The following is a 17,301-nucleotide window of genomic DNA, read 5'->3' on the forward strand; positions in this document are numbered from 1 at the left end:
ATGATATCGTCTCATTTGCAATCATACCGCCTCTCAAAATGGTTTCATACTTCACAGAGCTTCTTCCTTGGTCCAAAGAAGTTATGCTATGTATGTTCAATCAAAATACAATACAAGGACCGTTTAAATGCAACACTTAATAGGTATAAGCATGAACATGCCTTCTCAAATAAACATGTGTGCATACAATTAATAGGCACTCTGAATTTGATCTATATCAGAATAAAGCATCACTTATATGATCGGACCAGTTTATTTCATATTGATGTTTCTAGCATTCATTTGTCGAAACAACTAAGCATTGCAAACACAAATTCTAGTCTATAACATAAAATGCAATTTCAAATACCTAAGGTGACTTTCTTACCAATATACTACAATTCATTTTTATTTTATCAATTAATTATTGCGGGCCCAATTTAAATACTTCAAATAATATAAGATAACACCGGTCGTAGTAAACATTTAGTTTAAGATGTTATATTATTTGCAATTTATTATATTTCATCTACTTAGTTATTTCATTCCATCACTCACTCTTCATGAGTTCTGTATTTACAGATGAATACTTAATTGAAAGCTTGATACATCAATAACATTAATTTTGTTTAATCTGAGAATTCAAAGATCGAAACTTTCAACGAGTGACTGAACAACATAACTATATGAATTTAAAAGGGCATATTTCATCTACTTAAGTTATTTCTTTCCATCATTCACTCTACATGAGTTTTATATTTGCATATGCATAATTAATATAAAACTAGATATATCAATAACATTTGTATAATCTGAGAATTTAAAGATCGAAACTTTCAACGAGTGACTGAACAACATAAATATATGAGTTCAAAAGGGCGTGCGGTGCGGCACTGCGACTGTTGTTTGTCACGAGTTCATTATTGTTCGATATGTGATTCGGTGCATTAAGTTTTATTATCATTACCTTGACTTTTAATGTTTGTAGATAAAAAAAAAATGAAAGGATATCTAACTTGTGTTAATATTCATACTGCGTTTCAATGATACAACGTCCTTGACAAGGTCTTATGGACTCAGTCATATGATTTCTTTAACATGTGAAATTATCAATTTTGTAAATGGGAAAAACAACTTTTTTCAATGTAACCAATCTTATACATTGGTTTCCTCAAAGCATTCAAATATGCTAAAACATAATAATTTACAACTCACCTTGCCAGATGATTTGATACCTTTACATAAGCACAGAAAAACAATTAGCCATGCGATAAACAAACATATTAAAAGTTCTAGTCTTATTCCTCCAATATTTTCTATACCATCAGTGATCTGTAATACTTTGTGCCTGAAAAGTATTGAAAGGAAATATGATTATTTCTTGCTACACCAGGCATAATTTATATGCGACCTTCAAAAAAGAGAGAGGTTAAGGGCATATCCAACAGTTTCAGGGGAGGTAATAACAAACGTAACCGTCGTCTATAGTAAAAGCCACCGCGATTTTGTTAGAAACATAATAAAAAGGAAATATATGAAATGTTATATAAATTCCAATTGATATTTTATCGTGTGGTTTTCTATGTTATGCTATTGTTTCAGAAAAAGGGAGAAGGTTTGGTACCATTAAAACGTTTAATCCCGCTGCAAATGGTTGCACCTGTCCTAAGTCAGGAATCTGATGTTCAGTAGTTGTCGTTTGTTTATGTAATTTATACGTGTTTCTCTTTCTCGTATTTTATATAGATTAGACCATTGGTTTTCCCGTTTGAATGGTTTTACACTAGTAATTTTGGAGGCCCTTTATAGCTTTTTGTTCGGTGTGAACCAAGGCTCCGTGTTGAAGGCCGTACATTGATCTATAATGGTTTACTTTTATAAATTATTATTTGGATGGAGAGTTGTCTCATTGGCACTCATACCACATCTTCCTATACCTATGTTCACTACTTGAAGTAAACTTATCAACGAGTGAGCATAGCTACAACAAAAAATAAATTTGGCATCACTGTCGAAATAAATACATTTATCCTGCAATTGGGTGTTCTACTATACAGATGCAGCCCTACAGATATCGCTATGCTGTATCTGTATACTATACAGATATCGCTTTAAAGCTCCGCCCCCTGCCGGACTGAGTTTTGAATGAACCTGCGTGACCTCTGAATGTGTATTGCGAGCATTCCAATGACGTATTAATTGCAAATAAACGATTACTTTTATACCATGTATACGTTCTGTTAGTTTTCAAACATTTCTTTACAACAATAAGAATCACACAAATTTTCTGATAACATACACACATGAACAACCATCGATTTCAAAACTTGAATGTGTATGATTGTGTAACAAAAACAACCATGTCAATTTCAGCATGCATGTTTAATGAATGTCGAGTCTGAAGCGTAGGACAACTCGTACACTGCTGTTTCAAATTGGACAATGTTTTGTTATTTGTTTTTACTGTTGAAATTATTTGTTATGTTAAAATAGATAATTATTCCCCTTGAGCGATGTATTATTGTTGACCATTCGAGATTCTTTTTTGCGAACCCGTCATCAGCTGAATGTGTTATTACTGTATCGTATTACTACACGGGCCTCAAGGAATTTCAAATCGAAAATAAATGCAAAACATTTGTTTTTGTGTCTTTCAAAACACAAATGATATGCAATATTAATTGCAGGATAAAGACAATAACTGTTTAGTGTCTTTAAATATCAGTTGTATTTGTACTTGGCTCGAAACAAGTGTAATAGCTCGCTAAAAGCTCGCATACACCTTGTTTCATAGCCTCGTACTAATACAGCTGATATTTAAAGACACTAAACGGTTATTGTCTATGTATTAGTATTGCTTTCTTTAAGAGTTCATATCCAGATATATGAAATCGAGAATAGTTTATTTTACGTGGTCTTCAAGATTTGGATACAGTTTTCAAGATACAATTACATTTATACATCTTTTTCTTTTCAAGATTCAATCATTTTCATTATTTATTCGTTATACTGAATTAGATATAAATTCCTGTAATAGTTTGTTCAACGGGTTTTTTTCTTCAAATATTCTGTTTCAAAATACTTTCAGTGTCTAATTTAAACCTCAATTTCCACCAGACGAAAACTTATGTTCTTTGGTGTTCAAAATACCACCAACTTAAAAAAAAAAAAAAAAGAAGATAATTTAGTACGTCCAAACAGTTTTTTATACTTCCGCTGGAAATGGGATTATTTTATTTATCCTTTTAATAGGTGTTACTTAAGTCAAGTATTATAAACAATCATTCTGTATTCTTACGTCCAAAATTCCTCACTGGCAGTTTTCTTGGTTGCGTTTGAAGTTAATGTGCCATTTTGAATACCGAATGAGCTATTATATACCGTTCCATTTTGAATACCAGATGAGCGATTCTGTATATCAAGGCAATTGATTGTATTCCATTCGTTGTTGCAATGACTCCATGGAAGCACTGACGTAAATGATTGGTAAAGAAAATACAGCACCCAGGAAATAATAACATTGACGTACGTACAGTATATAGCTGAAGCAAGCAATGTGCCGTATCCAATACCTAAAATACAAATAAAATACATGTAATCTTTAAGAACAGAAATATAAAAAGGCATGTTTATTCAGTCATAAGATGACGAAAAGTTAATAACATTAAAAGCCTTCCACAGTTTTAGTTGTCATATAGACCACAATAATTTGATATTTAGATTTTACATTTGAAAAAAAGTAATTCATTCAATGACATGACTCAGCACACGTAAACACGGGATAATAGAACAGAAAATTCGGTCTATGTTCTTTTAAACATCTATAGAATTAATACAGAAATAAAAAAAGAGTCAAAATCGTCTGATAAAAGAGTACTATTTAGCCAGTGGTACGTTATTTGAATACATATTATCTATTTTACATTGAACGTCGCCAAATCAAATAAAAACCGACGAGTGAGCGAACTAATAAAATTGAGAAAGGAAATGGTGAATATGTCAAAGCGACAACCACCCGACCATAGAGCAAACAACAGCCGAAGGCAACCAATGGGTCTTCAATGTAGCGAGAATTCCCGCACCCGTAGGTGTCCTTCAGCTGGCCCCTAAAATATGCATAATAGTACAGTGATAATGGACGTCATACTAAACTCCGAATTATACACAAGAAACTAAAATTTAAAATCATACAAGACTAACAAAGGCCAGAGGCTCCTGACTTGGGACAGGCGCAAAATTGCGGCGGGGTTAAACATGTTTATGAGATCTCAACCCTCCCCCTATACCTCTAGCCAATGTAGAAAAGTAAAACAATAACAATACGCACATTAAAATTCAGTTCAAGAGAAGTCCGAGTCTGATGTCAAAAGATGTAACAAAAGAAAATAAATAAAATGACAATAATACATAAATAACAACAGACTACTAGCAGTTAACTGACATGCCAGCTCCAGACCTCAATTAAACTGATTGAAAGATTATGTCTTCATCATATGAATATCAGGTACAATCCCTCCCGTTAGGGGTTTAGTATCATACTATCATAAAATATATGAGAAGAACATAACCCGTGTCATGCCAACAACTGTTTTTTTAGAAATAAATGTGTTTAGTTCCGATGCAAAGACCCTATCAGTGAATCAATGTTAAAGCCAAAATATGCAATCTTTAATGACCTGACAACAGTATCGTAACTATATCCCCTTTTAATAAGTCTATTTAAAGGTTTTGTTAGTTTCTGAGGAGAATACTGACATTTTTGTGCTTTATAAAGAATATTTCCATAAAATTTTGGATGTGAAATACCTGAACGTATAAGATGTCTGCATGTTGAGTTATATTTACGAATTATTTCCTTATACCGGTGATAAAATTTAGTAAATGTTTTGACCAGTTTGTGATATCGAAAACCCTGGTGTAATAATTTTTCAGTAATACATAAATTTCTCTCGCTAAAATCTAATACATTGTTACATACACGAGCGAATCGTACAAGTTGAGATATATAAACACCATAAGATGGTGACAAGGGAACGTCACCATCTAAAAATGGATAATTAACAATAGGAAATGAAAAATCATCTCTTTTATCATAAATTTTTGTATTAAGCTTCCCGTTTATGATATAGATATCAAGATCGAGGAAAGGGCAGTGGTCATTGTTATCATTAGCTTTATTTAAAGTAAGTTCTACAGGATAAATTTCTTTAGTATACATACTGAAGTCGTCATTATTTAGAGCCAATATATCATCCAAATATCTAAAAGTATTGTTAAATTTTTGTATCAAATGTTGTTTTGATGGGTCTTTGCTAATTTTAGTCATAAATTGTAACTCATAACAATACAAAAACAGGTCCGCAATAAGTGGTGCACAGTTAGTCCCCATTGGAATAAGCATATATGTAGGAATTCTATTGAATATTGGATAAAACTCATTTTAACAGACGATTTATTTTGAAATAAGTTTACATATTTTTTGTTGACCTCTTACAGTTGATGTGTTTTCCTCGGTTTTATGTGTGCATAAATTTGTTTTCACGTATTCAAATAATGACTATTAAACAGCAGTATACTATTGTTGCCTTTATTTACACCCCACATCAAATCAATCGACATTAATCGAAGGTTATGATGTCCCAAAGATAAAATTTCAAAATAATAACCTGAAGGACACCTACGGGTGCGGGAATTCTCGTTACATTGAAGACCCATTGGTGGCCTTCGACTGTTGTCTGCTCTATGGTCGGGTTGTTGTCGCTTTGACACATTCCCCATTTCCTTTCTTAATTTTATTAATAATCTTTTTTTGAAATTTTAGTCTTGTCAAGGTTGAAACTGATGTGACATATATTTTATGAAAATGTTTTGCAAATGCATTTAGCAATAGATAGGTATATATCTTCTCATCTTTTTATTTGTATAAACATTTGTTTTGGCAATCAAATCCCTTACTTTTACTACCAATTATCAAAACAGGGAAACCGTATCAGAATTATTGTAGCTTGTAGATGTTTTTTTAAACACAGTCTGTGTACAAGAAAAAAAAGACCATTCGTTTTGACATCATGTAGTTAAAACGGATTTTTTTCAGCGTGATGTTTTGTTTTGTATGAACTATTTAATAGACGTCAATTGTTTAAAAGTAGAATTTCCTAAAGATTAGTTGTTTTTAGGAAGAATACATCTAAGTTTTCCTGATTAAATAATTCATAAACTGAATGTATCAGTCAAATGATCTCCGTACTACTGGTTGCATTTTGGTGTTACTATCGGGAACTTGCAGCCAATATTGTACAAGTTATTTTCTACAGTTTATGTAGCAAAACATTATTTTGTGTAAATGTCATTTAGAGTTGAAGTTTATTACACCCAGAATTCAGTACGTAGTACTAACTGCTTATGTGATTTTTTTTGGTTTAAAACATAACTCATTTTCTAAAAGCTGCAAACTCATATAAACTTGAATTAGAAAAAATGCTATGGATTATGGTGCATATTTTTTTTCCAAGACAGATGATTTTGATCCATATTCACAGTAGGTATATAACTAGACAACTTAACAACCAATATGAATTTGTACAAAAGTCAATGTTAATTGTGTTGAACATACTGAGTAAACCTATTAGGAGGGGGTTAACCCCCATGATAATAGTGTATACCTTTCAAAAGTGGCGATATCTTCCAAACCGTTAATACACCACTGCTGGAAAACTGACCTAAAGCATACTCAATGAAGATTAACGGTAAAACACAAACAACCAGGAAAATTACGTATGGTATCAGAAAAGCACCTGCAAAGAATAAAAACAATATTTATTAAAGACCTAGGAATGCCCCCCCCCCCCTACACACACACAAAAGCAAATTAACAGCATGGTATATCTGATCAGTTATTACATCAAAGAGCATGTTACCTTAATCTATGTTAAGTATACTACTCCAGTCATACAACACACTACATTAGTGTAAATAAAAATTCTGATATATGAGGAGGTGCTCATAAGTTGTATACCAGTATAGAAAACAGGATTATATCGATGTTCAATTGTCATACATCAAATAAGAAAAACGAATCCATGTTACACATACAAACTGAGGGCATCATGAGGTTATAATACTTTGAAAACTTATGTACGACAACTGCCTGAAATTATTCTTGCCTTTTGTGGTTTGAGATAAATGTTGGGGAAACATTTACGAGTAACGAAATACGAATGGTAAGTGATTGGCTTTGCTCACATCAACTCTTTTTTCTGGGTTTTTATTTGAATATGAAAAATTTTCGGTGTGGTAAAAGTGAATGCCACAAAACGATATACAAGTTTTTGTGTTGATAATTAATTAAATATCATGGTACTGAAAAGTGTGAACAAAAGTTCAAACACTCAAACAAATGGAGAACTGACGTATTCCTGAAATGATACAGACGTTTTCTTATGTAAAAAATGGACTGAACCTAGTGTTATAGCTAGATAAACATCTCACTTATAAGCCAGTCACATGAAATTATATTATATTGACAAAGATTTGTGAAAAAAGCAAACATACATAAAAGGTAAAAATGTAAAAATAGGGGTACAGCAATCAATGTTGTGTATTAATCTTAATTACTTTACAACAAACAACTCACAGAATGTTTGAAATGATAATTTGTTTTAGAAATGAAACAATGCCTTATCCAATAAGACACTTCGATAATATTTATGAAATTAAATTGTGAAAGGGGCCATCGTATTTACAATCTCATAGACAAATCTTAGAAAAAAGGTTAAAATGATGGATGGGTTACATACGAACCAGTTTTGAATACCGCGTTAGATAGGTGATTGCTCAAGTATTCATGTTTGGAGCTAGTAAGTAAACAATTGAATGTTTTATAACTAAGCATCCATCAAATATATGAGTGACAGGATGTTCAAATGTGTATTTTTGTTTATCGGTCAAAGTGAACTGGGACAATAGTAAATTTTCAAACGATGTATACTGCCTATAACTAAACAATAATAATGTAAAGAATATTTCAAACCTCCACCATTTTTATAGCACAAATAAGGAAATCTCCATATATTGGTGATGCTGACGGCATATCCTACACAGGACAATAAAAAATCCAAATTTCCGCTCCATTTGCCACGACCATCATCTTCATTCTGGCTTTCTGTCTGACTCTCTGTCTGGCTTTCCGTCTGCAATCTTCCGTTCTTTTCCTAAATAAATACACAATATACATTTTTTTTTTAATATTTGCAAATGAACAACTGAGGTCCTGACCTTTTATTCATATGCTCTTCTCAATACCACTTACTTTCAAAACAACTGAGCTTCGTTATGTCGAATATAGTTCTGAGGAATCTCGGATAAGTCGAGGTATCGTGTCAGTCCCCGAAAAGTTCGCATTCGACCATTCTTTTTAACTCGGATAAATAAAGTTGAACGGGTTTGATTCAAAATCTCATTTCACACGTCGAGTATGTGTCGTAGTTTCCCAGATAAAAAATGAAAATAAATTAACCCCGATATAAAAAAAATATGTGGAAGGAAAAGACTTTTGTTAAATTTAAAGTACTGATTTAACTATAATTCTAAATATTTTTTTTTAAATTTAATTATAGTGTATCGATATGAGTTTCTTGAATTTTTAATATGAATTAGAATGTTTGTGTTATGTTATTGTTTGACAACAACTTTGATGATTGACCATGCCTAAACGCGAAGTTTGTGGAACACAATATACCTAAAATAATTATTGAACGCATTTATCGACCATTCTCTATTAAATCTGTTATGCTGAATGAATCCTGATGAACTTATACATCCATGACGTATCTAGTCAATAAAATGGTATTTTCATATACTGTGGATTCATTATTATTCGTTGGATACGATAGCAAATTTTTCGTGGATTTCGAGGGTACAGTTAACCACGAAATTAAATGTTCAACGAATGACAATATTTCCATAGGCTTTTACGCAGATCTCGGCAAAACCATGAAATTAAATATCCACGAATATACAAGCGTTCCTCTATCCACGAAAATTAGTACCCACAAAAATAAATGATTCCACAGTACTTGAATTGGGTCGATATTGTTGCTGGTGGACTGCTTGCCATCCAGTGTATTATCAACTCGAACGGACAAGATTTATAAAATATTATTCTTAAGATATCCGTTGATATTTTTTATATTGTATAGAAACTTACTTAATAGGTTTAATATCCCTAGGCAATAAAGAGCAGAATTATACCAAAGGGACATTCAAACTCATAAGTCGAAAATAACAGACATGGCTAAAAACATATATAGACAAACAGACAAAGTAACGGCAGTACACAAAACAATACATAGAAAACTAGAGAATATGCAACACGAATGTAAACACAAACTGGGGGTTATTTCAGGTGCCCCGGAAGGGTAAGCATATCCTGCTCTAATTTGTGTACAAATCCAGTGAAAAGTATAATTCGGTAGGTCACGTTCGGAAAAAGGGGACGGTATTGTAGTTACGACAATTGGAACATATCCGTATTTAGCTGTGAAACAGATATTCCAACACTTGGAACTCTTGGGTTTAAGTATCTTCGATTTGAGCAGGAACTATATATCAAGGATAGAATGATAGGAAATACAAGCACTGAAATATGTACGTATGCAGGTGCTGCTGGAATGTTGCTACATAGAAATTAAAAGTTTACATTTGGGAAGCTGAACTCTACTCTTTGTTTTCATTGGCCCATCTCTCTAGATGGAAGACAAGATATGAGGTATCTGTTATATCCTTTATCTTAGGTTCGATGGGATAGATGCGTTCAACCTACAGTGTAGTCACCAAAGTTTGATTATTTAGTGGGAGAATAATTTTTTTAGCGGAGAGTGAAGTTAAAGGATACTGCTAACTTCTTTTCTTTCTTCCTTAAAAGTTCCTGCATTTCATGAATAAAAGGAACAAGTCGACAAGAAGAGAATCACAGTCGGTTCTCATTGGAATGCTCATTGTTTGATGAAAAATCGAATCCACCAATAGCAACAGAAACGTTGTCAACTTAAAAATCAAGCATATTGATTATGTCAGTTTCAGAGATAAATTTGGTTAAATAAGCTCTAAAATATCTTCGGAATTTTTTAGTATCCAAATCTGACACTATTAAATAGCTTTGCCTTTTATACCCCTTTATGTCATATAGATCACCACGTTTGCTCTCTCGATCTCAATCACGAATGCACAATTTAACATAACACAGCTAATCACAGCGTATTACTGAGATACTGAAATACTTCTTAACTATTAAATGTATTACAATAACGATCAGTAATGCATTGTACACAGATGAAACTTGGGTTTCTCTAGGCAGTATATCTCATACCTCTTTACCTCAACATGAATGATGTTTCAGTAATGCCCGCGTCACACTGTCCCGATTTTTACGCCGATGGCAACACGATTATGGAAATTTACAAAATCGGGACTGATCGTATCCAGATCGGGCTATTCGTAGTGCCATCTTTAACCATCGTAGAACCATCGGCCACTTTTTCTAGCCTTCGGGGACAACTTCGGGAAGGGTTCTAAATTTTTTAACATGTTAAAAAATCCCCGAAGGTGCGTCCGATGTTGAGGGTTCGTATTGAGTTCGTATCACCATCCTCACCATCGTAATGTCACCGGGAATGCATCTTTGAACATCGTATTGCATTAGTATTTCCATCGTTTCCATCGGGCAGTTTTGACATTACGATGTCTACACGAATGAATCACGAAGCTACCCGAAGGTCTAACGATGGCAACACGACTTCGTAAAGACCTCGTAATCCCGTCGTGTTGCCATCGAATAAAAGTACGAAGGCGACAAGATGGAACTACGACGGCAATAAATCCAGCTAAATGTAAGTTAATTTTCGCGGTAAAATACATTTAAAGTGTCATGCGCGATATGCACTGGTCAGTCTTATACGACAGTTAAGAAAGGCGTTCACAAAACATGGAGCTCATATCATATAATTCTATGAGAACAAGAAAGGCGACAGCGTTGTTTCTATTAATCCAAATGGAACAAGAAGAGCATCTATTACAGGCTCAGGATTTACTTTTACAAGTAAAATTTTTTTTTTGTCAATTTTTCATATCAAGTAACATAATGAAAATCATAAACGCGCCTCGTACACCAACACTGCATGTACACGTATATAGGGAAACCAACTTTTTCTTCATTATTCTGATTTTTTTATGTATCGTCTGAGTTGTTGTCATACGAATGTTTACTCCATAACCATTTTGTTTTCTATATGTCATATTTTGCCGCATTTATTGCTTTCCCCACATCCTTCCTTTTGTCTATATTATTATGATATTCTCCTGGAAAGAACTCTTTTTGAATAAAAAGGATCAACGAACCCATTACCTTACCTTTAAGATAGATCAGTCAACATGGGAATAATTATTGGTGATTATTCAGACTAGTGCACCTATTTTACAGTTCAAACAAGGCAATGCCGAGCGTGGCATCCCCTCGTTTGTAACATATTGGGGACAAATATGGACACTATATTTGTATATGACACATGCAGAAAATGGTAAATTAAATATGCATATTTGATACATAAACTATTTTTTTAGAAATCAACCAAAACATTCAGTAACTGGAAATACCTTTAATATTGTCTTTAGAACCAGCAGGTAAAAAAATGAGCAACCAATTTCCTGTGTATTATGCTATTTCAAGGAGAAAAAAACAAGTCCATCTGCATGACCTTGACCTTTTGCCTTGAACGTAAAAAATGCCAGATCATTACAAGGAGGAACAATAAATATACCAAATGTGGTTAAAATCTTTTGAAGCATATTGGTTTTAGAGTGTCCACAAGGGTGATATTGCCTTGTATTACAACTGCCACTGTGACCTTGACCTTTGAACTTTAAATTCAATAGCGCTTAAGATATTCGTAACAAGTAACACCATACCAAATTAAATGTACAATATAATATATATTCAATATTGATCAAACAATTTAAAACGCGTGAGGCCTTCGGCATATAATTTAAATGCATCGTAAGCTGTACACGACGTCTTTTAGACATCGTATGGCCATCGTGCCATCATCGTAATCCATCGTGTAGCCTTCGTAATCTATCGTGTAGCCTTCGTGATCCATCGTGTAGGCTTCGGCTGAGATATGAAGCTTAAATACCCGTCTTCGGTTAAACTTCGTATGTCCATCTTTTGATATCGTATATAATTTCGGCACCATCGTATAGACTTCGTTATTCATCGTACTTGCTTCGGTCACTTTTTGGTATTTTAACGAGATCGGGACCAACTTCGTACGAACTTACAATTTTCGCATTCGGGTGTTCATCGTATATAAAAATCGGGACAGTGTGACACGGGCATAAACGATATATCAACATTCTTTATGTAAAAATAAGAATGTTATTTACATGGTGAACAGTTTAAATATAAGGGGTAACTTTACAATACATTTCTGTGGATTAATTCATTTTCGTTCGTATCCTACGAAGCCCCGTTATGGACATATGCGAAGCAATAATTAAATTGCGAGCTCAATATAACAGTACTGTACGAGCACGTTATTATTTAGTGTTTACAAGCAGTATAAGTTTCTAATATCTTCAGTTCTAAGATATACCAATACTTCAATCAAGGAAAAGGTTAGGGGTAACATTTGAGCAGCCAGTCAAATGAATATGTCTAAATGATTAAAGGGGGTTATAAGAATTTGCATTGGAATAAGATTAGATTTTTTAAAGTATGTTTTATTTTATTAGAATGTGTTTAGGCTATCCGTCCTTACGTATAGTTTTTCATTTGCTTTAATATTTTACTTTTGACAATGACAAAGTCATAACCACTGTTTTTTTATTTTCCCTGGGAATAAAATTGTTTTTATGACCAGTATAAAAACTTATACAAAATAAGAAATTAAGATGCATTTATCTATATAAAAGGCAGAAATAATATACATGCCAGAATTATAACCCAGCTAACACATAATATTTTCATGATATTATTGACTGGTTATATGTATGTTTGTCAAAAATATTTACCAAAAAATATTTTATAGACATTTTTTTTACATCAGAAATTATACATGAAAGATATTCTAACAATAATATTTCATCCCAATGTTTGATTGCTAATGTAAAAACAGTTTTTGTAAATATTTTTTTATAATAAATAAATAAATATTCTTTGCTGATGTTATTAAAACGTCAAATAGACAGTTTTATAAATGAGAACAATTGTATGTCGAGCAGATATTTCTTTGCAATAGTCAATCAATATCTGATGGACATTTTTATATTACATTTAATATATATATATTTTTTAGATGTGTAAAAGAAATATTCATAAAACATTTTTTATTAATATCTATGTAAAGCATAGGTTTGATGTATAATAAAATATCTGTTTGATGTAACATCAATATAATTTTCTTTTCCTAATTAAAAATATAAAAATGGTAATATCTAATGAATATTTCAATAACAACATAACAACATATTTGTTCGATTTTATTTAGAAAACATTAGTTAAACACTGTTTCATAAACATTTTAAGATAATATGATAATTAGCTATTTGTAAGATGTTTGATACAAACGTTTTCCAAATGTTTGTTAGTGATATTTGAGTGAAGCACATGTTTGATATGAAAAAAGAAATATTTTATAAACATTTTTACATAATATTTCTAATTGATATTTGTAAGATGTACGACAAATGTTTTTCTAATGTTTGTAAGTGATATTTGTGTGAAGCCCATGTTTGATATGAAAAAGGAAATACTTTTTTATATAATTTTTTAATCAGATTAATATGAATGTCTCCTCATTTTTGGTAGAAGAGTTTTAACAATTCTAATCTAACTTAGATGAAAATTCCAATTAAGTCAAAAGAAAAATTATCTAGCGAATAGCTATTGTATTTGACGAGCATTGAGGAATTAGTAAAAATTCAAATGATAAAGTCATACCAAATAGGACTACAATAATCTGTGCCTAGAACAGAAAATTCTCTGTATTTTGCCTTATTCAAAGTTTTTAAAACAGTGTTTATAAAAAAATATCATTGATATTCCATGCCAATAAAGAAATATAAGCCAACATTGTGCCAACAATATGCCAACGTATTAGGTACTTATCCACATAATTGAAAATTTATACCACATAATTGAAAATTTACTTTTTTATATTATTCCAACGTTCTGACAAAAAATTGTGCTCTTCATTCTCTTTATCTAACATTTTCAAATCTGTGTAGTCATTTAAATGTATTTACCTAAATGATTGAATAATTTTATGCACAAACATAAAATATTTAAAACCAGCCCAAAACAACAAATACAATTTGAATATACTTTCATTTTTTTCATATTATTTCAAATCAACAGATTAGTGACAGGAGTGCATTTTCTTGACAGTTGTGAAATTACTGAATATATATAATATCTACCAGTAGATTTCATGAGTTGTCTTATAATCATTCTATACAATGCATCAACATTTCATTAAAATGGGTAATTATATGGTTGACAGACTGTATTTAAAAAACATTTGGTAGACATCCATAAAACATATCCTAGACATGAGAAGAATATTTTGTCCAGATGTTTGAAAGATGTTGTCTGGATATTTTCAATTGACACTGAATAATATCAAAATTATGTTATTTCAATATAAAATCAAGATATATAAAAATAATGCTCTTTAAACATTCAGAACAAATATTTCCAGAAAATATGCTATTCACATGAGTAAAGCCAGACATATCACGTCAAAAACATGTTTTTGAATGATATTTTGGTGACATTTTGCAATATATTTTAAAAAATATCAAAAAAGTGTTTTTGTGCTACCTGGGAAAGAATTCGAAATATAAGTTTAGATGGTAGATTTAGAATATATTAGAAATCTACTTTCAATTGCGTATCAAGGATTTTGCAAAGAGTGTGCACCAAGCAGCGTCAGTAGTGGGTGGCACTTGCAATAAAACTATACATTAACATATTTATATGTATTTTTTGTGTATTCAATACTTCTGTCTGTTTTGTCATGATCGTATATTTTTGTAATCTATATTTTGCAAGTGCATAATTTATTCAATAGTTTATCGTGCATAAATTATTGATAAAAACATAAAATTTCTGCTCTATAGATTTTTAGAAATAGAATGATTAAATGTTAATAATAGGCATGTATGAGGTGTTATTTTGTAAACTACTTGGAAACTGCTCTGTTTCGCATCCATTATGGGTTTTCAAGTTGGTTAAAAAATAAAATGTTTAAAAGCTTTCAACGAGACAAATTTGTATACTAACTGCATTACAACATGTTTAAATTATGTTTTCCTAAATATAGCAAATAACTGTTTGTTTTTTTAGTCAATGTCATGCATTTGAAAATTGTATTTATTGCGCCGTATTAAAAGATTGACAAATTGGGTTCATTGCAATTGTACGCTACGTGGAAAATTGAATACCCACCAAATGAGTGTAATATTATTTCAATCCCCGAAAAAAAGAAAAAAAGAAAACAATCACGTTCATTTACTTTCAATTACACATTATACAATCCCCATTTATAACATGTAACAACAGTAAAATATATGGGAGTAACAATCCGTTCTAACTTTAAATAGGAAGTTCACATACACAAAAGAGGGGCGAAAGATACCTAAGAAAAGAACTCTAAGCTTTATAAGAGGAACCTGAATATTATTCCAACATCCATTAAGATCACTACCAAGATGCTTGCTCTGTTTGGTACTCTTACAACAAGACATCAATTGTATTGTATTGCCTCTTTGACAGTAGAAAAGATTTACGATTGGTAATGCTGTATAAAATAGATCACTAAAAAATAGAGAGATAATTCAACAAAGAAGATAAAAAATATAATTTGTTCTTTATAAATTAGTAAGCTCGTTTATCAAAAAGGTCAAAATCGAATACGGAGTCTCTTATGCCAAAATTCTAAAAGACTAATTTCGTTGCTGTTTCAAGAAATGATATCATAATAACTTAATTGACTGAATGATTTCTGTATGTATGTTCAAGAAAAATATACGAAAATACTTTTTTACACAAGGTACCCCATAATCCTTGAAATATAATAGCTAGCCTTAAATATATGAAAAGATTATCATTTCATCATGAAAATCTAAATTTCTTCTGGTTGAAGTATAAATTAAAAGCACTGCACTGCTGATTATATCTCAATTTTCAAATGTTGGAAAAATTGTGTTCCTTCATGCACCTCTATACATGTACAAAGTTGTTACACAAATCTCAGTTTGGTAAAATCTTTTTTTAAATCCACATAATGGCTCAGGAGGATGCGCTTACATTATTTATCCACAGACAGACGGCTTGGACTATTACTCTTACCCTCTCGAATTTGTTTGTGAAGTTAAAACATGGTTATTTCAATCTGTGGTGGTTGTTGTCTCATATGGAGTCATACCAAATTTCTTCGTTTATTATTCCTAAAATTTCATAAGCAGAAATTTTAAGTTAAAGATGCCTGCTCTTTTGTACTGCCCAAGAAATATGCGATAGTCTGTCAACTATCGTATATATTAACTAAACAAAACAAACACAAAGAAGATGTGGTATGAGTGCCAGTGAGACAACTCTCCATTCAAGTCACAATTTATAAAAGTAAACCATTATAGGTCAAGGTACGGTCATAAAAACGGAGCCTTGGCTTCTTATTCGGGCAAAACGCAAATTAACAATTAGCTAAGAATGGAAACGGGGAATGTGCCAAAGAGACAACAACTCTATCAAACAGCGGAAAACAACACTTTGCCACCAATGGGTATTCAACGCTGCGAAAAAATCCCTCACTCAATTAATATCTGTTTAATACCACCTAATACGAGGCTTTAAAGTCTCTTGCAATTAAAAGATTTTTCGGTGGCATATCATATGGTCTATTATTGTTTTTTCTCTCTAATCTTTAAAATTTTGGCCAAATGTCACGCATTTGCTTCGTGAAAACTGGGCAGTACTCCGTAATGACCAGCATTAAGGTTACCTTACCATGTTTTAGGTGAATTTATCAGAAAATATCCCTAATGTTACTATTTACACTTTAAAACAACTTGGTATAGAAATGATTGTCTAATGTTTTACTTACATAGTTTATTACACAATAATAAACAAATACAAGTACAAGTGATTAACCCAGCTCTGGAACATAACAAAACATCTAACAAACAAAAAATCCTATTATATATAATTAAAACAGGTTGATGAGTTGTCATATATATGTCAAATAAAATGTATAACAAACATCGCTG

At 31.7% G+C, this 17,301-nt stretch overlaps 1 protein-coding gene across 4 annotated transcripts in view; it reads right to left on the reverse strand.

Annotated features, from left to right (window-relative positions):
- LOC139485319 (sodium- and chloride-dependent glycine transporter 2-like) overlaps nucleotides 1–17,301 on the reverse strand; it is a 43,190-nt gene that overhangs the window by 14,528 nt on the left and 11,361 nt on the right. For 3 of the 4 annotated variants that reach the window (XM_071269737.1, XM_071269736.1, XM_071269738.1), the window contains exons 2-5: nucleotides 8,009–8,189; nucleotides 6,642–6,773; nucleotides 3,278–3,551; nucleotides 1,195–1,327 (exon numbers count right to left, since the gene is read on the reverse strand). In XM_071269737.1, the coding sequence (XP_071125838.1) occupies nucleotides 1,195–1,327; nucleotides 3,278–3,551; nucleotides 6,642–6,773; nucleotides 8,009–8,189 (720 nt within the window). Of the gene's footprint in view, nucleotides 1–1,194; nucleotides 1,328–3,277; nucleotides 3,552–6,641; nucleotides 6,774–8,008; nucleotides 8,190–17,041; nucleotides 17,060–17,301 lie in introns of those variants that run through there. The other variant, XM_071269739.1, reaches the window with a different exon arrangement.

Source organism: Mytilus edulis, chromosome 8, assembly GCF_963676685.1.
Source record: "Mytilus edulis chromosome 8, xbMytEdul2.2, whole genome shotgun sequence".
Lineage (NCBI taxonomy): Eukaryota > Metazoa > Mollusca > Bivalvia > Mytilida > Mytilidae > Mytilus > Mytilus edulis.